The sequence below is a fragment of the Rhinoraja longicauda genome, chromosome 31 (genome assembly GCF_053455715.1).
Source record: "Rhinoraja longicauda isolate Sanriku21f chromosome 31, sRhiLon1.1, whole genome shotgun sequence".
NCBI lineage: Eukaryota > Metazoa > Chordata > Chondrichthyes > Rajiformes > Arhynchobatidae > Rhinoraja > Rhinoraja longicauda.
This window is the reverse complement of record NC_135983.1, coordinates 6,602,948-6,628,442: the sequence shown is the minus strand read 5'-3', so window position 1 is coordinate 6,628,442 and position 25,495 is coordinate 6,602,948. Positions and strand designations below refer to the sequence as shown.

The 25,495-nt window shown below is 41.6% G+C and overlaps 1 protein-coding gene across 1 annotated transcript; it reads right to left on the bottom strand.

Moving 5' to 3' along the window:
* Positions 1-25,490, bottom strand: ppp6c (protein phosphatase 6, catalytic subunit). Its single transcript, XM_078426346.1, has 7 exons — positions 25,194-25,490; positions 14,934-15,029; positions 12,858-12,923; positions 11,943-12,084; positions 11,721-11,800; positions 6,642-6,851; positions 1-5,993 (listed from the first exon to the last, which is right to left on the bottom strand). Exons 1-7 carry the CDS (start codon positions 25,266-25,268, stop codon positions 5,745-5,747), a joined length of 918 nt encoding a protein of 305 aa, XP_078282472.1. The 5' UTR covers positions 25,269-25,490; the 3' UTR covers positions 1-5,744.
* Between the last annotated feature and the right edge of the window lie 5 nt (positions 25,491-25,495).

Sequence of the window (25,495 nt, the reverse complement as noted above, 5' to 3'; positions counted from 1 at the left end):
TTACAGCATTGATCTGCAAGACGACACAGCGACTAGGGCAGCTACTCCAACTGCCCTACCGAAGCAAGCTCTTGGTAATGTCGCAAATGTAATGCTACGGTGGTTATGGGAGATTTCAACATGCAGGTAGACTGGAAAAATCAGGTTGGTAATGGACCCCAGGAAAGAGGGTATGTGGAGTGCCTCCGAGATGGGTTCTGACAACAGCTTGAACTGGAGCCTACTAGGGAGAAGTCAATTCTGGATTTAGTGTTGTGTAATGAACCTGATCTGATAAGGGGACTTGAGGTAAAATAGCCATTAGGAGGCAGTGATCACAATATGATAAGTTTTACTCTACAAATTGAGAGGGAGAAGGGAAAATCGGAAGTGTCAGTATTACAGTATAGCAAAGGGGATTACAGAGGCATGAGGCAGGACCTACCCAGATTTGACTGGAAGAAGGCCCTAGCAGGGAAGACGGTGGCACAACAATGGCGGGTATTCCTGGGAATAATGCAGAAGTTGCAGGATCAATTAATCCCAAAGAGGAGGAAAGATTCTAAGGGGAGTAAGAGGCACCCGTGGCTGACAAGGGAAATCAAGGACAGCATAAAAATAAAAGAGAAGTATAACATAGCAAAGAAGAGTGGGAAGCCAGAGGATTGGGACTCTTTTAAAGAGCAACAGAAGATAACTAAAAAGGCAATACAGGGAGAAAGGATGAGGTACGAGGGTAAGCTAACCAATAATATAAAGGAGGATAGTAAAAGCTTTTTTAGCTATGTGAAGAGGAAAAAAATAGTCAAGGCAAATGTGGCTCCCTTGAAGACAGAAGCAGGGCAATTTATTATAGAGAACAAGGAAATGGCAGACGAGTTGAACCGGTACTTTGGATCTGTCTTCACTAAGGAAGATACAAACAATCTCCCAGATGTTCTAGTGGCCAGAGATCCTAGGGTGACGGAGGAACTGAAGGAAATCTACATTAGGCAGGAAATGGTGTTGGGTAGACTGATGGCTGATAAATCCCCGGGGCCTGATGGTCTGCATCCCAGGTTGACTTAAGGAGGTGGCTCTAGAAATTGTGGACGCATTGGTAATCATTTTCCAATGTTCTATAGATTCAGGATCAGTTCCTGTGGATTGGAGGGTAGCTAATATTATCCCACTTTTTAAGAAAGGAGGGAGAGAGAAAACGGGAAATTATAGACCAGTTAGTCTGACATCAGTGATGGGGAAGATGCTGGAGTCAATTATAAAAGACGAGATTGCGGCGCATTTGGATAGCAGTAACAGGATCGTTCCGAGTCAGCATGGATTTACGAAGGGGAAATCATGCTTGACTAATCTTCTGGAATTTTTTGAGGATGTAACTAGGAAAATTGACAGGTGGATGTGGTGTACCTCAACTTTCAGAAAGCCTTCGACAAGGTCCCACATAGGAGATTAGTGGGCAAAATTAGAGCACATGGTATTGGGGGTAGGGTACAGACATGGATGGAAAATTGGTTGACAGACAGAAAGCAAAGAGTGGGGATAAATGTTCCCTTTCAGAATGGCAGGCAGTGACTAGTGGGGTACCGCAAGGCTCGGTGCTGGTACCGTAGCTATTTACAATATACATTAATGACTTGGATGAAGGGATTAAAAGTACCATTATCAAATTTGCAGATGATACAAGGCTGGGGGGTAGTATGAACTGTGAGGAAGATGCTACGAGGTTGCAGGGTGACTTGGACAGGTTGTGCGAGTGGTCGGATGCTGTTTAATGTGGATAAGTGTGAGGTTATCCACTTTGGTGGTAAGAAGGCAGATTATTATCTGAATGGTGTCAAGTTAGGAAAAGGGGATATACAACGAGATCTGGGTGTCCTAGTGCATCAGTCACTGAAAGAAAGCATGCAGGTACAGCAGGCAGTGAAGAAAGTCAATGGAATGTTGGCTTTCATAACAAGAGGAGTTGAGTATAGGAACAAAGAGGTCCTTCTGCAGTTGAACAGGGCCCTAGTAAGACCACATCTGGAGTACTGTGTGCGGTTTTGGTCTCCAAATTTGAGGAAGGATATTCTTGCTATTGAGGGCATGCAGCGTAGGTTTACTTGGTTAATTCCCGGAATGGCGGGACTGTCATATGTTGAAAGACTGGAGCGACTAGGCTTGTATACACTGGAATTTAGAAGGATGAGAGGAGATCTTATCGAAACATAAGATTATTAAGGGGTTGGACACATTAGAGGCAGGAAACATGTTCCCAATGTTGGGGGAGTCCAGAACCAGGGGCCACAGTTTAAGAATAAGGGGTAGGCCATTTAGAATGGAGATGAGGAAAAACTTTTTCAGTCAGAGTTGTAAATCTATGGAATTCTCTGCCTCAGAAGGCAGTGGAGGCCAATTCTCTGAATGCATTCAAGAGAGCTAGATAGAGCTCTTAAGGGTAGCGGAGTCAGAGGGTATGGGGAGAAGGCAGGAAAGGGGTACTGATTGAGAATGATCAGCCATGATCACATTGAATGGTGGTGCTGGCTCAAAGGGCCGAATGGCATACTCCTGCACCTATTGTCTATTGTAATATATATCGCATATTAGGCGGAGCAACTACTAACAAGCGCTACAATTGGTTAGTAGGAAATAACCAATCTACAGCAAGGTTCTGGGAAACCTGCAACATCTCACACTTTATAAACCTATCATATCTCCCTTCATTCTCATGTCCTCCAGAGAGAATAATCCAAGTTTCTCAATCTTCCTTTATAGCTAATGCCCTCGAATCCAGGCAGCACTCAGAGACAGCAACCTCTACATACCTTCTCCAAAACCTCCACATCATTCCTCCACATCATTCCAAAAAGAACTGCAGCCAATACTCCAAGTGGAGGCTAACCAATGACCTATAAAGCTGCATCTCAATTTCCGGACTCATATTCACAATGTCCCGATCAATGAAGGCAACATGTGACATGCCTTCTTTCCCACACTATCGAGCAGTGTTGTCACTTTCAGAGAGTTAGACCCAAAGATCCCTCTGTACATCAATGCTGAAGGTCTTACCCGTAACAGTACAATTTCCCATACATTTGACTGCCAAGATCAAAACCTCAGTTGCTTGGATTAAACTCCATCTGCCAGGTCTCCCCCATATCTGCAACTAATCTATATCGCTGCTTCCTTCGACAGCCTTCCTCACTGCCTGCAAAAGCACCAATTTTGATACCATCTGAAAACTTACAAACCGACCTATTTGCACGGTCATATTTATTTATGTTTTCATAAACATCACACAGAGGTCCCATCACTAAGGCCTGCAAAACACCACCAGTCACACACCTCCAGCTGGAAGAAAACCGCTTCACCACTACCTTCTGTCTACTGTGGGTAAGTCAGATCAGATTCAAACTTACCAAGTCTCCATGAATCCCATGGACCTTTCGCTTCAGTATACCTTGGCTTACTAAAATCCATGTCGGCAACATCCACTGCCCTATCCTTAACTACCTTCATCCTCTTCTCAATAAACCTAGTTAGCAAGACATGACATCCCATAGACAAAGCCACCCTGATTCTCCCCAATTTCCCACTCTCTTCCAAATGCAGGCGTGAATGGGGCAAAATAATGCAGATCTAATCTTTGTCTCCAGCAAGCTCCTTGTGTTTGCCATAACAATTGTTAGAAGTCGTAATGGAGAATAAATCTTGGATCAAATCCTATATGGTAGATTGTATTGTTGCAAGAATTTTAATGAAGGGAACGTGCACCTACTAATGCACCACTGTGGAGGATAAATTGTTCAGAGGTACAAGTGTTAATTGTTGCAGAGGGGAACCAGTATTTGATCGACGCTTGATGAAATTTTGGGCTTCAGCACAGTTGTTCTAATTCTCTCTGGAACCAGTTTCCACCACAAGTGATTGTATTGTAAGCTGCGATATCTGAATACCATCCAAACAAGACATCCTCACACCTCAAAGCATGTTGTTAAAATCACCAATATATATGATAGTCTATACTTTCCACAACTATAAAACAGGTTACCCATGATCGTCATATAACAAAACTGTCATGAGAAAGTAATATCGCAACACACGTTATGGATACTAAATTAAAAGTAGATTAGTGTGGCTTCAAGTGCATTTTTGTTCAAACCCATTGCAAATTGAATACAATGCAGAATTAGCAAGTTATAAAAGGAACACAAGCAATCTCACAAGCTAAATTATAAATAGTCAATCATCAAAAATCTAAGCAAAACTGTCTTTCCAGATCCATTTTATCCACGTTGAGATTAGAATGGCAGTCTTTTATTTTATTTTTTTAATTCCAGTTAGTTTTGAAAATACAGCAGAACGTTTGGTTCAATCTGTGCACAATCTTAACTTTTAACTCGTAAGTCTCCCCTCCTCAAATTTCTCCCCTCCCCGCTGGGTTATAATTCCAACAGCTCTTCCACATTGCAGCTTGAAAGTCATTCTTTAAAATCAGGACAGGCAGAAAGTACCAAATTATTCCATGCTGGGCAGACCACAAGAACACCTGACAATGCTCTGGTCCCAGCACAACTTTGTAAGATTGTCATTTGTAAATGCTACTGGGTAAGAGTTTCACAGTTGCCTTGGACACCAGCAGAAGATCCTGTTCTCCAGGTGAGTGGCAAGTGATTTCCTCTCACAATAGTGCACTGAAACAATCAGCTTATGAAGATACACCAAGCTGGGACTCACTGTACAATAATTACATGGCTAAAATTTAAAAAGTGCCACCACAGAGCAAAGTTTACAAGTGCAAGAACATAGCACATAGAAAGGTATTAGAGCAAGTCCAATTTTCAGAAATGCACAAGATTTCTTAATTCCACTTGAACAAAATCTCATTTAAAAAAAACACAATATTTCGAGGTAACTTTCTTAGAAAAGGAAATCAGGTAGTGTCAGATGAATTGTCTCTCAGTGGACTAGATTGCCAGGATTCACTGATCACAACCGTATAGTGGCAATCTGAACAAATCACATGATGAGCTTCTATGCCTATGAATATCTTTACCCCCCAATGTGAAAGGAGGTTCAGTGGATGGTCAGGTGCCTTAAAAGAGTCAAACCTCAGAATTGCCTGACGAATAAGAGAAAGATTTACAAATCCATGACAAATTAGATTTGTTAATTACTTCAATACTGTTGATAAATTAGTCAGATATGAAGCTTAAAATATTCAGATATTAACACCAGATAACATATTAAAGAGTCCAAATATAAATGTTCTAAAAACAGTATCAAATAACTTGCACCACTAAATGCCAAATTTGCACATTAAATAGTCTAATTAAGTACCAGGCCTCATGCTTCAGCATACAAATTACTCTTCTGTAATTGTACCACGCTCCCAAAAATTTAAGATCACATTAACCATTTAAAATTCAGAAAGGGCAGTAAACATTCCTTAATAATAAAGCAGTTTATTTCCAATATTTAACCCACGAGAGTCGTAGTTACCATATTACTATATTAAAATACAATGAAATTTGAAAACTGATCAATACAATTTTAATGTACAAATTTTTAATTACTGGAGCACATAAATCAGCTTCTCAATATCTGCTAGCATTAAAAACAAGAAAAAGGCAGCCCTTTAGACCACTTTATTCAATTTAGCATTTAAAATTTGATAGAATGGTTGAAATTCTACATCTTGAATCTTTTCTACACAACACATGTTTACAGTCCATTGTGCACACCGTATTCTAAGAAAATTTTGACCAGAAACGAAATATATTTTAAAGGAAATAAGGTGTTGTTGTTCTTGGTGGAATTACACGCTCTGAATCTGGAACTGCCCGAAATAGCTTTGGCTCCCTTGAATTTACGTTGTTGAAGACCATGATTGATGCAATATTTCCACAGCGATAGCAGTAGTTTGGAGCGGACCATACAGTCACCAACTTTTCATCAAACATGAATTTATATCCTTCGTGAACTAGTTGATGTGCTCGACAGATTAGTTTCAAGTTGTTGATATGGACAAACTACAAAAACAAAACAAGGTTTCCAAAAAGTGTTAAAATCTACAAAAACATTGGCCATTGTTCAGATTATATTTCAGTGAAATACCAAACTTAGACAGTAAAGCACAGCTCAATTTAGCATTCATTACTGAAGAAAAGACCAGGAACTAGGGAAAGCTTGAAGTGGCCTTTTTAGACCAAGGTACCAGCTGGTTATCATCAACCTCATGGTATATTTTGTATTATTATCATGTTCAGGAGCAATTTCCAAGTAGTACCACTACATCACACATAAAGTTTAATTTAAAGACAATATTTTATCCAGGATGGCAGTAAATGTGCGTGTAATTTACAAGCCCAAGGTGGAGAGAAAATATTAAAGAACAAGGGGAAACAAAATCCCTCATTCTAAACACGTGTGTCACATGAGTAAATACCAAACCCTTTTGTGAAAGGTTATACTTTAGATGACCTTTAAATGGTCAGATCTTCCAACTTCAAACTAAAATTAAATCAAGTCAAAAGACTGCTGATATCTCACACAAAGACATAAACAGTATATGGAATATTGGAAACGCAGTATGAAGTTATGATTGTATTCCACCCACCATTTAATATAAAGTTTGCTTAACTCCTCAATGTGACAGCAGTCTGTGGTTGACAGCTTACCTCATTGGTAACCTTTGCTCCAAAAAGCCACCCTGCTCCTCGAGGGCTGATAGCCCAGGTGTCCACATCCTCAGGATCTGACCATACGAGATCACAGAAGGCTCCTTTATGTGGGATCTCCTGGTTACGCTCTATGGTTCGAATTTGATCGAGGGTTTTGATATCAGGAGAGAGTCCACCATGCACACATAATATCTGTTCATCTATCAACTGAGAGGGAAAAATACAAATTGATTTTAAAGTTAGTTTGCTCCAAAGATTTATCTGCAAAACTTTAAACAGGTGCACAAAACAAGCCATTCAAATCATTCTCTGTAGCAGAAATTGATAGGAATGCAAAAACAACCCATTCTCTCTCTCTCTCTCCTATAGAGTCCTGAAACTCCCTTCACTTCAAAGAGCAATCCAATTAAAAAAATATAGATTCATTAGAATTTTTAAAAACAGTAAACCGCAACCTTATCTGGTGGGAGCGATTGGCAAATTAAAATGGCTTGAGACTTGGAGCATTTAGTTTGGCTTTAAATGTCTTTCCCATTGCCAAATTACTTGGTGTGGAGGAAGGAACTGCAGATGCCAATTTATACCAAGATAGACACAAAATGCTGGAGTGACTCAGCAGGTCTGGCAGCATCTCTGGAGAAAAGGGACCACTTTTTACCTGGAGAAAAAAAAACCCTCTTTTCCAGAGATGTTGCCTGACCTGCTTAATCACTCCAGCATTTTGTGTTGACCAAATTACTTGGTTTTGTTTTAGTATACATGAAAAAAAAATTATTCTCTTTAGAATTAGATTTTCAGGTAGTTATGAATACTAATTTCTCCAAAAATTATCCACATCTTTATTCTTTCCTTTGAAAGTAGGTTCCTATTTTTTCTTCCAACATGCCCAGCATCCCCATCATACATTAACCAACAGCCTGTCACCCCATTAGACAACAGTAGTTCAGAAGATTTTTTTTCTATAAAGGTATGGGGACACAAGAGAATGCAGTTACTGGAATCTTGAGCAAAAGACCAAAGTACTGGAGGATCGGACTGATTGGATGGAGAGATGACATTTCATGTTGGGACCCTTCTTCAGACTGATTGGATTAGAAGGGAATCTAGAAAGAGGTGGGGCAGGACAAAGCCTGGCATGTGATGGGCATATACAGAAGGGTGAGGTGTGATTGGTGGAGTAAGTGACAAAGGAGAGAAATGAAAAGGAGACAAAGGGGGTCAGATACAGAGAGGAGTGAAATGCAAAGCCAGAGGTAGGCATGTCATTGCAAAGGGAAAGGGGAAAGAGTTGTGTCATTTCTAACCCCCTTTTCGCAACCTGAATAACATATTTATCAACTAACCAAGTTATTTTGAATCATGTTACTAAATTTGTGCCTTGTAAGCGTCTAGAGTATTGTCAAAAACAACTTTCATGATGTAATGCTTTTAATATTGAAAACGAATCCAAGAATCTCAAGGGGCATAATGAGAAAAATGCATGTTGTGGCAAAGGAGGAAATGAAAACACGAGATCTGAAACATGGGAAGAACTTTAAAGCACTGTGAGGTAAAGTTGTTGAGGGAATCCTAGACTATGGGCAGTAAAGTGAGGGGGCGTAGAAAGGAACCGCAGATGCTGGTTTAAACCAAAGATAGACACAAAAAGCTGGAGTAACTCAGCGGGACAGACAGCATCTGTGGAGAAAATGAATAGGTGACGTTTCCTGTCGAGACCCTTTCTCAGACAGAGAGTATGGGGAAGGGGACTTGGTGAGGGGTGTTCACGCAGTATAGAGTGAACAAGACTGGACAGGACATATCATGCTGGAAGAAAAAGAAAGTAAATCAGAGGTACCGAGGACATGAAATATTTCAATTGCATTTCCAATTCTTTCCTTGTCAGAGTTCCAGAGGGCAGCATGGTGACGCAGTGCTCGAGTTACTGCTTTACAGCGCCAGAGACCCGGGTTCGATCCCGACTATGAATGCTGTCTGTACAGAGTTTGTATGTTCTCCCTGTGACCACGTGGGTTTTCTCCGAGGTCTTCGGTTTCCTCCCACACTCCAAAGACGTACAGGTTTGTAGGTTAATTGACTCGGTGTAAATGTAAATTGTCCGTGGTGTGTGTGGGAGAGTGTAAATGTGCGGGGATCGCAGGTCAGTGCAGACTCGGTGGACCAAAAGGCTTGTTTCGATTAGTACGGGTGTCAGGGGTTATGGGGAGAAGATAGGAGAATGGGATTAGGAGGGAGATATAGATCAGCCATGATTGAATAGCGGAGTAGACTTGAGGACAGAATGGCCTAAGTCTGCTCCTATCACGTATGACCTTATGTTTCCGCGCTGTATCTCTAAACTAAAATGTTGACAAGAATTAATATTTTAGCTACATCTGTACGTTATTTTGCTGCAAAACATAAATTGTGACCACAGTTCTAATTTATCATTAGCTGTTCATTCCATAATTATGTAGTGCACTACATGAAACAGGCATTTCAGTGGAATTTCAAAACGTGGGCCAAACAATTTAACGCATTATTTTTCACTCTGGATTCAAAAGATGGAGATCACTGACTTCCTAAACCAGGCCTTGCCCAAAAGTGGCAACATCATAAACTTGCTCAATGTCGTCTTAACATATCACCTTCAGACCACAAAAACTAATTACGAAATCTAGTGCATTTTGAGTAAATAAAAGATTAAGACAGTTTAATTTATTCCCAAAGTACATGCATGATATAGCATGTGCACATTAATATTGTTATGCAAAATGAAATGAGCAAATTACTGTTTCTTCCTTTCTTTTATTAAACGAATGACTGCACTTAAAGCCAAATATTTACAGGAAGTAAATTAGTCTACATTATGAGAAAGTGAATAGATGGCTTTAGGTTGACACAGAGTTATAATGGCATCACTGCCATACCAGCTCATCAACAATGACAATGGCAGTGCCCTACCATAGCTTACTAATTGTTTGCCATACTTCACATCCTTACTTGGTTATGGACGCCTAACCGATGGACATGTACAAGCAAGCGTTTGGGAGACCAGTGAGGAAGGGGAGGGGGGGGGGGTTATCAGCAACTGTGGTACTATAGGCACCTTCTGATAGACACAAAAAGCTGGAGTAACTCAGCGGGACAGGCAGCATCTCTGGAGAGAAGGAATGGGTGACGTTTCGAGTCAAGACCCTTTTTTAGACTAGATAGGGATAAGGGAAACGAGAGATATAGACAATGATGTGGAGAGATAAAGGACAATGAATAAAAGATATGCAAAAAAAGTAATGATGATAAAGGAAACAGGCCATTGTTTGCTGTTTGTTTGGTGAAAACGAGAAGCTGGTGCAACTTTGGTGGGGGATGGATAGAGAGGGAGGGAATGCCAGGGTTACTTGAAGTGAGAGAAATCAATATTCATACCACTGGGTGGTAAGCTGCCCAAGCGAAATATGAGATGCTGTTCCTCCAATTTGCATTTAGCCTCACTCTGACCATGGAGAAGACCTAGGACAGAAAGGTCTGTGTAGGAATGAGAAGGAGAATTAAAGTGTTTAATAACCAGGAGATCAGGCGGACTGAGCGAAGGTGTTCAGTGAAACGATCGCCCAGTCCACATCTTGAACAACAGATACAGTAGATGAGGTTGGAGGTGGTGCAAGTGAACCTCTACCTAACCTGAAAGAACTGTTGGGGTCCCTGGACAGAATCAAGGGAGGAGGTATAGGGACGTGTTGCATCTTCTGCAGTTGCAGGGGAAGGTACCTGGGAAGGGGGTGGTTTGGGTGGGAAGGGATGAGTGAACCAGGGAGTTGCGGAGGGAACGGTCTCTGTGGAAGGCGGAAAGGATGGAGATGGAAAGATGTGACTGGTGTTAGGATCCCGTTGGAGGTGGCGAAAATTTCGGAGGATGTGTTGCATGCAATGACTGATGGGGTGAAAGGTTAGGACGAGGAACCTTCTGCTGGATTGAAATAGGGTATTGTTGGATGCCTTCTCTCCCCATCTCCTCCGGTGCTACCAAATTGGGAACTGGGTCAAACCCAGCACAGCTGGGAGTATTGAGCAGGCTTACTGAGTCAGTGAGGCCGCTGGGGGCTATTCTTCCCACGCTTGCTTGTTTTCCTCGATCACAGATCTTGTAATTTTTCCGACTAACAAACAGTCCGGAGAACAGACTCTTATTGTAACCGGGGACTATCTGTAAAACTTCTGATGATCCCATGAGCTAGATTTTTCCATCATTTGAATACGCACTCTAGAATTCTCCCCCATTGTTACATTTCTCCTCAAATTATAAACTTCTAATCCAGTTCAAGTCATCTAGTTTTATTCATTCATGTCCGTTTCTTTCCTCTTCTCATTACCCCTCCCAATTTTTCCAAGCAGATTTCACAACATTAAATGACACTATAAAAGTAGTAGAAGTAAAACACATGTTAGTTGCAAGACAAATTCACTCCTATTGGGCGTCTCAAACATTCCTGTACATTCAATATTTTCTCTGACCATTCACTGTTTGTGATGCAATCATGTTGGAAGTGTACGTTGAATATGAAAAAATGAAGGTGTACACTTCATCCACAGGAGGAAGCTGTTAAGATTTGCCGAAAAGATGCCCAATTTCAAAATGGAGGTTACTGGTAATGCAATTCTAATATTTCAGATGTAATAGTACACAGTATTTTATTTTCTTGGGTCTTTAAACCACCCATCTTTCACCACACAAATAAGCCATTAAAATAGATTCAGCATTAAGAACATGAATGATTTAGCTAATTCTTACAGAACACAAAATCAAATGGAACCACAATTTCCATCTGTGGGAAGGCAAGAAAATTTAAAGAACGAGGTATTAGAGACAATACATTTTGGAATCACACAACTTTGTGAAGACCTTTTTCAAAATTTATATTCTCTGCCTTGTGCCTTAACTGACAAATTGATAAGTATTCAACGGAAATGCCAGCAAGTTTGGTTCCTTCTATTAGGCAGTGCCCCCTAGTGTTAACAAGTCTTTTGCTATCAATGTCAAGATCACATTGAATTTCTATCAAGTACATCTCTGGTACGCCTCAAAAAATTACTTACAGCTGCGACTGTGAGCATGTCAAAGACTTTGGTACAGTACCGCCAGGCATTAGCATTTCCATATTTCGTTTGGCATTCATCTGTTAAAGCAAACAAGTGTCAGATTTTTTTTAACATGGAAAATATGGAGTTTGTCTAAATAATTGATAAATTCTTTGCCTCCAGCAAACAATGCAATTCCTTCAAAACTTTACAACTTTAAAGGAGGTATTAAGTCAATACCGTAGAACCCGTAGACTTGAGTGATCTGTCTGCTTTCATGATTTCCTCTGAGGAGTGTAATGCGATCAGGCCATTTTGCCTTCAATGCAAGGAGGTAGGTAAAAGTTTCAAGACTATAGTACCCTCTGTCCACAAAGTCACCCTGTTTTAAAATGGTAAAGATGTTAGCTTTCAAGATGATTTACAAAAATATTGGAAGTAAATAATTCATCCCACTTGACATTTAAAATGCATGGGACTGGGAAGCAGGCAACACTACTCCAAATACAAATATTAGCACATAATTCCAAAGCAGTAACATAACTACTGTATTGGCATCCCAAAATAATATGCCTAAAGTTCATAAATTTGTTTAGTTTGCTAACCCGTACACTAGTTCTATCCTATACACTACGGACAATTTACAGAAGCCAATCAACCTACAAACCTGCACATCTTAGGAATGGGAGGAAACTGGAGTACCCAGGGAGTAAGTGCAAACTCCATACAGACAGCATCCATAGTCAGGATCGAACTCGGGTCTCTGGAATTGTAAGGCAGCGATTCTACCACTGTCCCACCCAATTTGAAATGAAAATAAGTTGCTGGAAAGTTAGGCACCATCTGTTCACAGGATGGGGAGAAAATACAGACGTCTCTCTCACAGATGTTATTCAATCCAAACCCTTCCAGCATTTTCTGTTTAATTTCAGATTTCATCCATGTACTGCTTTGCTTTTAAAAATATATAATTTTGATATTCAGATACACTGTGTATAGGCTTTGCTCACTCCACCAACCCACACCCCTTCCCAAATCTTTTTTTCTATTTTAATTGAGATTTGTTTATAAAAAATGCACTACCAATTTTATAAACTACAAGATTAACCTTCAAGTTTACAACCAAATCAAAACTCAAGGAATTCAAATACTTACCATGAAAATATAATTTGTGTCAGGAACCTGTCCTCCAGTTCTAAACAGCTCTCCCAAGTCATAAAACTGCAGAAAGATTCCAAATATATTTGTCAATTATAGGCTTGAACATGAAGATAGACACAAAAAGTTGGAGTAACTCAGCGGGACAGACAGCATCTCTGGAGAGAAGGAATGGGTGATGTTTTGGGTCGAGACCCTGTATCATTCTCGTGCATCTCTAAGTGACCCCTTCTGAAGGGTCTCGACCCAAAACGTCACCCATTCCTTCTCTCCACAGCTGCTGCCTGTCCCCCTGAGTTACTCCAGCTTTTTGTGTCTATCTTCGGTTTAAACCAGCATCTGCAGTTCCTTCTTTCACATAGACTTGAACACATTGCATGTTCCAAACAGAAAACGTATCCAAAGCGCTTAGAGAACTGTTGGTTGTACAGTGCACATTCGGTCTTTTCATCGCCATGTCGTCATTCAGAAGCGTCACCACAAATTACACGCTCAAATGATTAACTTCAACACCAATGTCAGTTTTCACATCTTGTAAACAGCTTGTAATTTGCAGTAAACCTTCAATATGTAAAAATTCTTGGTCCATTGGAAAGATTGGGCAAGGAACGGCAATTGAATTTAACTCCGAAAAGTGAGGTGTTGAACTTGGGTTGGTCAAACCAGGGTAGGACTTACTCAGTAAATGTTAGAGCCCTGGAGTGTTGCAGAATATAAATGTCTGAGAGTCCATGTGCATGGTTCCCCAAAAGAGGCAGTGCAGGTGGACAGGGTCATGAAGGTAGCATTTAACACACTTGTCTTCATTGATAACATCACAACTTGTTGGTGAGACCATCTTGGGGTACTGTGTTCAATTCTGGTTGTCCAGCTGTAGGAATTATGTTATCAAGTTGGAAAGGGTGCAGAAGAGACTCACTTGGATGGATACACAAGGAACTGCAAATGCTAAAGTCAAAACACAAACTGCTGGAGGAACTCAGCAGGTCAAGCAGTCACTTGTGTATCTATGTATCCCTTACCAGGCTTTCTCCTGTTGCTATGCCTCTTCCAGCTTTCTCACTACAAGAAATCTGGAGAGCAGTCCCAACTCAAAACATTAGTTGTCCATTCCCTTCTGAGATGATGCCAACCTGCTGAGTTTCTCCAGCACTTGGAGATGCACTATGATGATGCAGGGACTTGCTGGCTTGAGTTACAGGGTAAGGATGGGGAGTTTTTCTTTGGAAAGTTGGAGGCTGAGGGCCTCCTTGAAGTGAACACTCACACAAACAGTCCAGGGTAGAGGATTCTAAAACTATAGGGCATAGACTAAAGGAGATAGGGAAAGAGATTTAACTGGGACTGTTGGAGCAATCTTTTCCACTCAGAGGGTAATGCATATCTGGAACAAGCTGGCAGAGGAAGCCATAGAAGCAGATACAATTCAGAAGATATTTGGATATATGGATAGGCAGGATTTGGAGACATATGGGCTATATGCAGGCACTGGGCCGAGCCCAGATTGCCAACTTGATCGGCATGGACGTTGAATCAAAGGGCTGGTTTCCATGTTTAAAGCTCTATGATTCTATGACTAATCTTGTCATATGTTTACAAAAGCACTCCCAATGCCTGGATAGAACGTGCGGGATATTCACTTGCCCTGATATACTAGTTCAAGAATGCACAGAAGTAGAAATTCTGCTGTTAAATATGGAAGTCATTTGTTTTTTGCAAATTGTGTATTCATTTTTGTGACCCTGCTCAAACGGCACAAAGGAAGACAAGGGGAAAAAAAACACTAAACCTCTTTGGGGGCTGGGGAAAATTGTTCCATTGAGAAATGACAGGATCTCTCCTGGAATACACTAAACCAAAAAGTAAAGTATGCCATTTCTAGGCACTAATTTCTTCACTTGAAGACGACAAATATCTGACATGGATTCATATAAAGTTTCCTTTAGACGAGTAAAATTGATTCAAAACAAAAATGTAGCTGCCATTAGTCATTGCTGCTTACAGTTTCAAAGCTAGCATTCTAACCCACAAAGTCTGGAATAAATAGCAAATTTCTAAACAGTGCATATTTACCTGTCCATGTATGTCCCCACAGACTGTAACCGGTGTAGACACTGGCTGGACATTAGACTCTTCCAAAAGCAAATCACATACGTAGTCGCAGAGTCGCTAAAAAATAAAATACATCAATTAATAAAGTTGACATCTCTAATTTCCAAATAATTTTTACTCAGGCTTTAAGAGGTCAACAATGATCCAATTTGATTTTGAATGTTGGAGTTTTTTTAATAGATGTGATCTATCAGTTATTTGAACATAAAATCAGCAGTTTGACACTCAAAGGTAGTGGTGTTGGTTCATCATTGGCATTTGTATTGAGATACTGTGATAAACGTAAGCTATCCCCGCCAGTCATATCATAACTTTGTTCATTAGGTAGTGCAAACATAAAATAAATAAAAGTGCAGAATATAGTGCTACACCTACAGAGAAAGTGCAGAGGTCACAAAGGCCACAACGAGGCAATTGGGAAGATCGAGAATTCATCCTTAGCATATAAGAGGTCAATTCAAGTGTCCGATGCTAATGTGAAAGACTCACACCACAGTCATTGCACTGTACCATTGGGAAGGTACAAGAGCCCGAGAACCAGGCAAATGGGATGAGCCCAGTAAGCTAATTTGGTCAGATTGCAGGTGGCGGTTGGGTTGATAGGCCAGTGATGAAATAGCAAAAGGTGTGAGATAAGGATAGAAGGGATGCGAGATAAAGATGGAGGAGGTGGATATTGTGAACCCAGAGGAAGGACTATAGGTAGAAGGCATGTTGAGCCGAAGAGCCTGTTTTTGTGCTGTGTATCTCAATGACTCAGCTCTATAAATCATTACCTTCCAGGTTCAAGAACAGCTTCTTCCCACCAACCATCAAGTTCTTGAACCATACTGTGCAACCCTAACCACAATCCAACCTCAGCACAGAACTATATACATCTCCTTGAACTATATGGTCTGGACGATTCAATGAACTGCAGATGCTGGTTTACAAAAAAATGTTCTGGAGCACATCAGACAACATCTCTGGAGAACATGGATCCCCTCTTCCTGTGCCCCGCCTGAAACTCCATTTCTCCCCTTCTACCTATAGTCCTTCCTCTGGATTCACAATATCCACCACCTCCATCTTTATCTCACACCCCTTCTATCCTTATCTCACACCTTTTGCCATTACTGGGCTCATCCCATTTGCCTGGTTCTCGGGCTCGTACCTTCCCAATGGTACAGTGCAATGACTGTAGCCAGGGTGGTGTGGGTCTTTCTCATTAGCATCATTGCCTTTTTGATGCAGCACTTCCAATACCAGTGATAGACCGGGAAATATATGCCATTTTCTGCGCCCACCTTCATTCCACTAGGTTCAAGAACATCTCCTCCCCTATTATGGTCTAGTTACCCCACATAACATAAATATACAATAAACAATGAGACAATAAATTGTGTTAATGTGTCTGTAAAAGCTGCATAAAGCAAAAATGTCATCTTTCTGTCTCAGTGCATATTACTAATTAAACATTCTTGACCTGGAAGAATAAATACTTTAGACTAAAAATCCTAACTGATGGAATTACACAAATGCACAAGATCCCCCGTATTTCTCCTCATGTGAAGCTTTAGTAATAGTAAACTTATTTGCCTACTTCAAGCTTCTTCGGCATTTACCAAGACACTTACACTTCTTGATACAACCAGTATGTCAAAACCAGCTATAAAGTGTTCAAAGAAAATAATCTTGAATCCTATTCTAGATTCTATTCTAAATTGATATGATAAAATCATTTTAAAAAAAATCAAATCTTAAACAAAAGAGTGGACTATAATCAATGTCATGCATCGCTAGTTTACTTGACAACCAACAGAATATGATAGACCAATTTATAACAAACTTGTTTAGAAAACACTACACTATCTACCATCTTATCTGGTCCAGTCAATGGAACCAGCCAATAAGTAATTTTACACAGCATTGGCAGGAAAAGCAGGTCACATCTAAACACAGAAAATCATAAGCGCTGAGGAGCATTTAACTGACACCACGTTTTTGATAAACTCAGCATTGTGTCTATAACTGCAGCAAATCACAATCATTACTATAATTTAGTAAATCTGTGATAGGCTGAAATAAAGCACAGGAAGAATACAACTTTTCTAAAATTCCAACAGCCGTTGATTAAGGATAGTCATAAAATGAACTAAAATCCTCTTCTGAATTTCAGCAATCTTGTCCACAGAATTACAATAGGTTCATAAGTTCTACGAGCAGAATTAGGCCATTCTAACTAACAACCAAGTCTACTTTACCCATTTAATCATAGCTGGTCTATCTCTCCCTCTCAACCCCATTCCCTGCCTTCGCCCCATAACCCTCCCACACCCTTCCTAATCAAGAATGTTTCCACATTTTAAACAAACTCCTAATTCCAACCACATCTTCAGTGCACAACTTAGCATTTAAAAGCAGCAGCAAATCACTTAAACATTTCTTCATCTTTGGAAAATGAAGTTTGGTCATTTGTATCATTTTAAGTACAGTGCATAATAGTGCCAACAGTTTAGCAGGGGATCCAGGGGAAAAGGAAAAATAAATACAAATTTTAAAAATATACAGTGGGACAGAAAAAAACCCTGATTGATCCACTCAACCAGACCCATGGATCTGTGTGGAGAGACTTAAACACTCTTCATATGATCCCATTCTCCTAGATGGAAAGTGCTGGATGGACAAAAAAACATTTTGTGCATTTGCACATGAAATAAATAATTTATGTGGTTCAAGCATCTCCACACTGACATTAATTACCCCAATTATTGCAAGATCACCTCTTTAGGACAAGCATATATAGGCCAGCTCTGTTAAAAGGATGCTCCACAGGCATTTTATGATGTTCTCTCCCCCTCTATCATCCCCCCAATTGAAAATTTACATTCTCAAGATACCACAAAGATTCAAATTCATTCTATGTAATCCTAATCCAGAAATGTTTAATGAAACAGTGGAGGAGCAGTGTTGAGATTATTATGTTATCCAGTTCTCATCCCCAGAAGGCAAGGGAATAAAACTAGAGAATATTCTCCTACACCTCACCTGGTGCCATGTATCTAAAGTTGCCATAGGTAAAGTAAAAATTACAAATGTACCAACAACCTTTTGAATAGCAGCACAACAAAGTCTTGGAGTAAACGAGACAAAAAGTGTAAATGCTGCATACTTGGTCAATAAAAAAATGCATACATCTGAATACAACTTTAATATTAGTGGAAGAGTTAAATGCAATGATCCAGGTAAAAGTTTAACAGCGACTTGCAAAATTATAGACTAAAGGAAAAGCAGCATGCATTTAAGGATCAAGCTGTATTTAATTTGCTAATATCTTTTGATACAAGCATGAGGGTGACTGAGACCAGGGCAGGTTGGCTTTACTGTGGTGCTTTATCTTATGAAATTTCACATAAATTGTTTCTCAGGAGTGCATCATTTTTGTAAATATTATCTTGGAGAAAAAGCAAGTATTAGTCTTGTTACAAAATTGAAACCCATGAAATAGAGGGCCATGTTTCTTTACTGTGATAGAAAATAGAGCAGAGATAAACAGTGGCTTATGGGCTGAGTAACATGCCCACTAGGCCACTGTTTCTGATAGAAACAAATTATTTGGACCTTGGATCAATTAGACAAGCTTTTGGGGATCAGAGGGCAGTGTTTACAGGGTGCATTTAAAAATATATGAATATATATGACAGGAGCAACTAACTCGCTGAGGACAAGATTGATCTGCAAGCTCATGCCATCCTTGCTTCAGATCCCATAAATTAAAAGAATCAGCCATAGTTTGCAGAATTGCTTCTCACGTGAATAATTTCAATCAGTTATCATTTTGGTAAATCTATACAGCATTACGCCAAGATCACTGTTTTTCTAATTCTTGATATAAAACTTTCCCATGTCCATGTTCCATGTACAAACTTAATGGAGTTATAAATCTTATATTTTAGTCCTCAAGAAACAGGGATTCAGTCATAGATTTATCTTGAGTACCTGCCTGCTTCACTTCAATAATCCATGTGAGAAAATGTCTCTGAACCTTTGCTGCTTCTCGTCTTGTGCCATTTAGAAAGTACTCTATTCTTTTAGATCAAAAAAGTATGACCTAATTTTTGTATAAAATGAATTCTCTCTGCCGCGATATACACCCGATGGCTTAACCTATTAATCTTTGCAATGTTTTATTTTCATCTGCACCAATTATGAGTTAGCAGGAAGGTAGAATGAAAGGATATGTGACTGATAAAAACCACAATAAAGTACAAGGTAATAATATTTTTGCAAGTAGAAACAATGCAACCTAAAATGGCACAATTTTCAAAGCAGTGTAAGAACATACACACCTGTGGTATTTATGTGCAAATCTTTAAAGTAGCAGTAGCAACACCATTAAAGTCATAGGTGGGATATGATAGCACAAAGCCAGAAGATTGAATTGAAAATATGTTATTAGCCAAGTATGTATACATACAAGGAATTTGGCTAGATGCTTTGCTCGCATGTGCTAGCACGACATACAGTAAACAATTAAGAATAAAACATTACAATTTAAACATGTGAAGAATTAAATAAAATACCAGGGCAAAAGGAGGCTACAGACTTTTGGCTGTTGAGTACAGCTACTGCTCGTAGAAAAAAGCTGTTTTTATGTCTGGCTGTGGCGGCTTTGACAGTCCGGAGTCGTCTTCCAGAGGGAAGTGCTTCAAAGAGTTTGTGGCCAGGGTGAGAGATGATCTTACCTGCTCGCTTCCTGGCCCTTGCAGTGTACAATTCATCGATGGGTGGTGGGGGTGGGGGGAGGTTGCAGTCAACCACCTTCTTAGCTGATTGAACAATTCGCTGCAGCCTCTGGATATCATGCTTGGTGGCTGAGCCAAACCAGATCATGATGGAGAAGGCAAGGACAGACTCGATGAAACGGGACCATCATTTCCTGTGGCAGATTGTGTTTCCTAAAAACAAGATGGCCGCGCCGTTGTGTCTGGCTGCCCGTCGTCGCTCACCTAGACATCCGTGTGTTCTGCGAGCCACTTTGGCCTACGAACGCCGAACACTCCTGAACATCCGAGCCTCCGTCGTCGACTTCTTCATTCGAGGTCCCGGACAAAGCTTCTCTCAACGATCGCTCCTCGCTCAACTACCAGTAGATGTGCGGGCCCGGCCATAAAGCCATTGCCATACGAACCGCGCTAGGAGGCGGAGTAAATGCGTGGGCACCTCGGAAAAGCTGAAGAACCTCCCCGCGCTCGCTTAACCCTGGTGAGCTTGCTCCACTCGTGGAACTCTGTCCTGATGACTGTAACTTCTTCAGCTCGCCGAGGCTCTCCGGACGCGGTGGGGGGCCTAGTCACTGTGTTTAAGAAACATTTCACCTGCCGCCTCCTGAACGCTGATCATTTCTCCAGTTTCGAGGTGCAACTAATTAAAGTAGGCCTAGCCTATCCCCTCTTAATTGTTCTTGTGTATCGCCCACCAAAAATGCGTAAGGATTTCATCACCCAATTTGCTGATCTTATCTCTAATATTTTGCCCAAATTTGACCGGGTCATGATTCTTGGTGATTTTAACATTCATGTTTGCTGCCTCTTGTGAGTGAATTTATGCACCTGGTTGAGTCCTTCAATCTGACTCTACTTACCACTGGACCCACTCACAAACTAGGCCATACACTCGACCTAGTGTTATCGTCCAGTTTCCCAATCTGTAATATTGAAATTATTGAGCCTTGTCTGTCGGATCATAGCGCTATTATATTTGATGCATCTCTGCCTTTCTCTCCCGCCAAATCTCATCTCCCTGTTCGTTACTCCCGCTACATAAACTCACTGACTGCCAGTAAGTTCTCCGAGGCTCTCATAGCTGCCCCCAACATCTGCACTATTGAGGCTTCTCCCCCCCATCTCAGCACTGAGGATCTCATCTCTTTATTTAATACCACTTGCTCTTCCATCCTGGATTCTGTTGCTCCTCTTAAAATGAAAATGCCTAAGCCCAAAGGTCGGCCTTGGCTCAAAGACACCACCAGAGCCCTAAGAAAGGAGTGCAGAAAATCAGAACGGAGGTGGAAATGTGATAAGTGTCAAATTTCCTTCGAAATTCTGAGAAACAATCTTCTCAAATACCAGGAAGCAGTAAAGTCTGCGACAGCACAATACTTTTCCGACCTTATTTCCAAAAACTCTCATAATTCCAAGGTCCTATTTAGCACTATTACCTCTGTCATATGTCCCGCCCCCAGTACCAGCTTAGTTGGGTCCCCTGCTAAGTGCGAAGAATTCTCTACATTATTCACTAGCAAAGTTGAGAACATTAGAATGAATATTTCCCCTCCCACCCGTGACCTAGCTGTCTCACTGGTCTGTTCATCTAAATTGGACTGTTTCCAACCTGTCACTCTATCCTCCCTTGCAAAGCTTGTCTCCACTATGAAACCGGCAACCTGCCCCCTTGACGCTGTCCCCACTGCCCTTCTGAAGGATGTCATTGCAGTAGCCGGTCCAAGCATCCTCTCTATCATCAACAGTTAACTGGCCACTGGCAGTTCCAACCTGTTTCAAGCACACAATGGCCCAGCCCCTCCTGAAAAAACCTAACCTAGACCCCACCTTGCCTAGCAACTACAGACCCATTTCCAAACTGCCATTCCTGTCAAAAGTCCTTGAAAAGGTAATTCTAAATCAACTACTGCCTTACCTACACCAAAATACCATCCTGGAAAGTTTCCAGTCAGGTTTCAGGGCCCACCACAGCACAGAATCTGCCTTGTTGAAGGTACACAACGACCTGCTTCTCGCCATCGACACCGGCGACCGTGCAATCTTGCTCCTTCTCGACCTCACCTCAGCGTTCGATACAGTGGACCACACCATCCTTATTGACCGTCTCCGGTACGGGGTTGGCGTTGATGGCACTGCCCTGAGCTGGTTCGTTTCCTACCTCAAAAATAGGAGTTTCTCCATCAACATAGGCAATTATTCCTCTTCCCCAGCTAGCCTCTCCTGCGGGGTTCCACAAGGCTCCATCCTAGGCCCCATTCTCTTCTCTCTGAACATGCTCCCCCTCGGCCAAATCATTCAAAGGCACTGCATTTCTTTCCACTGCTATGCGGATGACACACAACTTTATCTCCCCCTGAAAGCCAATAACCGGTCAAATTTAATCAGCCTCATGAACTGCCTTGAGGACATAAAATGTTGGATGGCACAGAACTTCCTTCAACTAAACGAGAGCAAGTCTGAGGTCATCCTATCCCCTCCCCCCTCCCCCCGACTCCATCAAAACGATAACAGGCAGCCTTGGAAGCCTATCCTCCATAGTCAAACCACATGTCAAAAACCTTGGCGTGATATTTGACTGTGCATTAGAGTTTGACAAGCGAGTCAATGCTGTGGTAAAAGCCAGCTTCTTCCAGCTTCGTACCATAGCTAAAATCAAACCATTCCTCCAATTTGATGACATTGAAAAAATCATCCACGCATTAATTTCCTCCTGCCTAGACTACTGCAACTCCCTCCCTATACACTGGGATCAGCCAATCATCCATGTCCTGCCTGCAATTGGTCCAAAACGCCACAGCGAGACTCCTGATGGGTACCCGTAAAAGGGACCACATCACCCCGATTCTGGCCTCTCTCCACTGGCTCCCAGTACGATACAGTATCAACTTCAAGCTCCTCCTATTCACATACAAAGCCCTAAACGGGCTTGCCCCCCCCCCCCCCCCCCCCCAAATCAAAAATCTTCTAACCCACCACTCTATCTCCAGGTCCCTCAGGTCGGCCGACTTGGGGCTACTGACTATCCCGTGGTCTAGGCTTAAGCTCAGGGGTGACCGCGCTTTTGCGGTTGCAGCTCCTAGACTGTGGAACAGCATCCCCTTCCATCGACTCCTTTAAGTCCAGGCTCAAAACCTATTTCTACTCCCTAGCGTTTGAGGCCCTCTGAGGGGGCGCTGTGAACTGTTTATGTATGTGCTGTTATGTTTGTGTGCCATTGTACGTTCGTTAATAGTACCTGAACTGATGTACAGCACTTTGGTCAAGGTGGGTTGTTTTTAAATGTGCTATACAAATAAAATTGACTTGACTTGACTTTCCTCAGCTGACGCAGGAAGTACATCTTCTGTTGGGCCTTTTTGACCGTGGAGTCGATGGTGGCCCCCCCCCACTTAAGGTCCCTCAAGATGATGGTTCCAAAGCAAAATTGCTCCGACTCCGACTCCACAGCCCTGGGCTGTGGAGTCGATACCCAAAACACCCGACTCCTTGATTTTTTGTGTATCCGATTCTGACTTCAAATCCAGCAGCACCAAAATTACTCTGACTCTACAGCCCTGGTTCCAAGGATCTTCACAGATGTGACTGTCATGTTTTTGATGGTGAGTGGGGGAGGAGAGGGGAGCTCTCCAAAAGATAAACTTAATACATAATATTTGTTTGGTTCCAATGCAAGTATCAAATCCGGTCCTGTAGTTTGGGATTGATACCAGGGCTTCAGGGTGATACAGAAAGACTCTTACAAAAATGTTTTTAGGAATGAGGCATTACTGTTAAGTGAACAAGGAACTGGTGTTCTTCATGAAGTCAGAGGGTATTGCGAGAAAAGGTATTTGCATACAAAACCAAAGCACAAATGAGTGGTAAATAAAGATACAATTTCAACTGGCCAACTGGTTAGTCATCACCTTTAATAGATATGTGCTCATTGACTCAAGAACTGAAGATGACATAAGGAAAAAAACATCCCTATTCACATGGAATTAGTGCTTGGGATTTTGCAGTGCATTGCCTAATGAGGTAGTGGATTCAGTTTCTACAGGAAGGAATTAAATACATAATTGTGGAGAAGAACATGGTTGGTCAAGCATCTCTGGAATGGTTTTGAATGAGCTGGCACACATTTAGGTAACCTAAAGACTTCCTATGCAACGTGATTCCACAACATGCCATCGTCTACATGTGGCTATTAAGGATTTAGAAGTGGAATTTCACTGTAAGTGAACATCATTAAGCATATGATCACAATTGAAATCACATGCTACAGAAAAGGCACATCATTTTTATTTGCACATAATTTGATTAATTTCTCAATTACTGAAAAGACTGTCTGGCGAAAGTCAAGTAAATTAAGTACACGTATTTGTATTGTGTGCATGTGTAAAATATATTTTCCTACCAAAATCAGAGTGGCGCTACATAACCAAGCCTTTGCTAATTAGTGATTTCCATTGGACAAGACTAGTTGTCATGAATTACTCCTGCAGCGATCATCCACTGAGAGAATTAGGAAAACGTCAACTGGAGCAACTGTAAAAAAAGTCAATTTCTCTTTCTTATTTGAGATACAATGTTTATTCACCTATTCTTAGAGTTTATGTGGTAATCACAGAAAGAATCAATTAACTGCTAGAGGCTTGACAAAACCAGTTAATGAAATGTCGTAGTCAACAAGTGTTTTTTTGTCCTCCAGTGCATTGGATTTTTGAAGGTTCTACCACGCCAAATGCAAGGTGCAAGTGGTGTATTGGTGTTACTTCGTGCTTTCATGCAAAAACAAAACTTAAATAATTTTGCCGTGTTTAGAATTCTAAATGACAAGATCTTCGAAGAACTTAGAAATTGTCACAATTCAATTCTGAAAACCTTCCAGCCATCAAAACATTAATGCTACTTCTGAATGGATAGAACATGCAACAAAGTAGATCCATCTCAAAGTAATCAAAAACAAGAGTGGACGCCTCTGGGACACAGCGGAATGAAAGGCTCCAGAACAACAAGGCATAGCCTTCCAGCTAACTTAACATCTCCAAGCCATCCTAAAAAAACGACGTTATTTCTCCATCCGTTCGCCACCGGCAGTCTCCGCGCAAATTTAGCCACCGAATCATGACTTCCTGTTATCTTCAGAGACACCAGTGGAGATGGAGAAGCTGTTCATTGGCGGTACCACCGGCCGGCGAGGGTGGGCGGCACTTGCCGTGTTTTTAATCAGGGTTAAGCCCAGGGCCACAGCCTAACGGTCGGCACAGAGAGCCAGTTGCCCCGTATTATATTAATAACACGTCCCAGAACAGATGAGCCGCGCACAACTCGAAGCAGAGAGAGAAAAGGCCCCCAAATACGAGACAGAGCCTCAATTTGACAGCTCGCATAAGTTTAGCCGCCAGTCAAGGCGGGCGTGGCTGGTCAGGAGGGCGGGAATTGGGTTAAAGAAGGGGGAGATGCGCCAGTTGCTTACCTTCAGGTCGTTTTCCGGGAGGTATTTGCACTGCCGAGCTATCTCCACATACTTGTCCAGGTCCAGAGGCGCCATTTTGGGACACTGACTGGACGGGGCCCCGGGCCAGTGACGCGTTTCCGGTGCCTGCTGAGCCCGCCGTCGCTCTCCGTTCGGTCCTCTCCTCCACGCTCCGCTGGGTCCGTTCCCTCCCGTCGATCACCCGAGCGATGGCTCGGTGTTGGCCGCCTTCCCCTTTTCAGCGTCCCCGCCTCACACGAAGCTCTTAACTCCGCGCTGAGCGCCTCCCGAGTGAGAGGTCA

Bases quoted from the DNA above. Each gene is read 5' to 3' on its own strand.
- ppp6c (XM_078426346.1), bottom strand. From the start codon at position 25,268: ATGGCGCCTCTGGACCTGGACAAGTATGTGGAGATAGCTCGGCAGTGC. The intron at 15,030-25,193 runs GTAAGCAACTGG...TTTATTTTTTAG, and splicing joins TCCCGGAAAACGACCTGAAG to CGACTCTGCGACTACGTATG. The intron at 12,085-12,857 runs GTAAGTATTTGA...ATTTTAAAACAG, and splicing joins ACACAAATTATATTTTCATG to GGTGACTTTGTGGACAGAGG.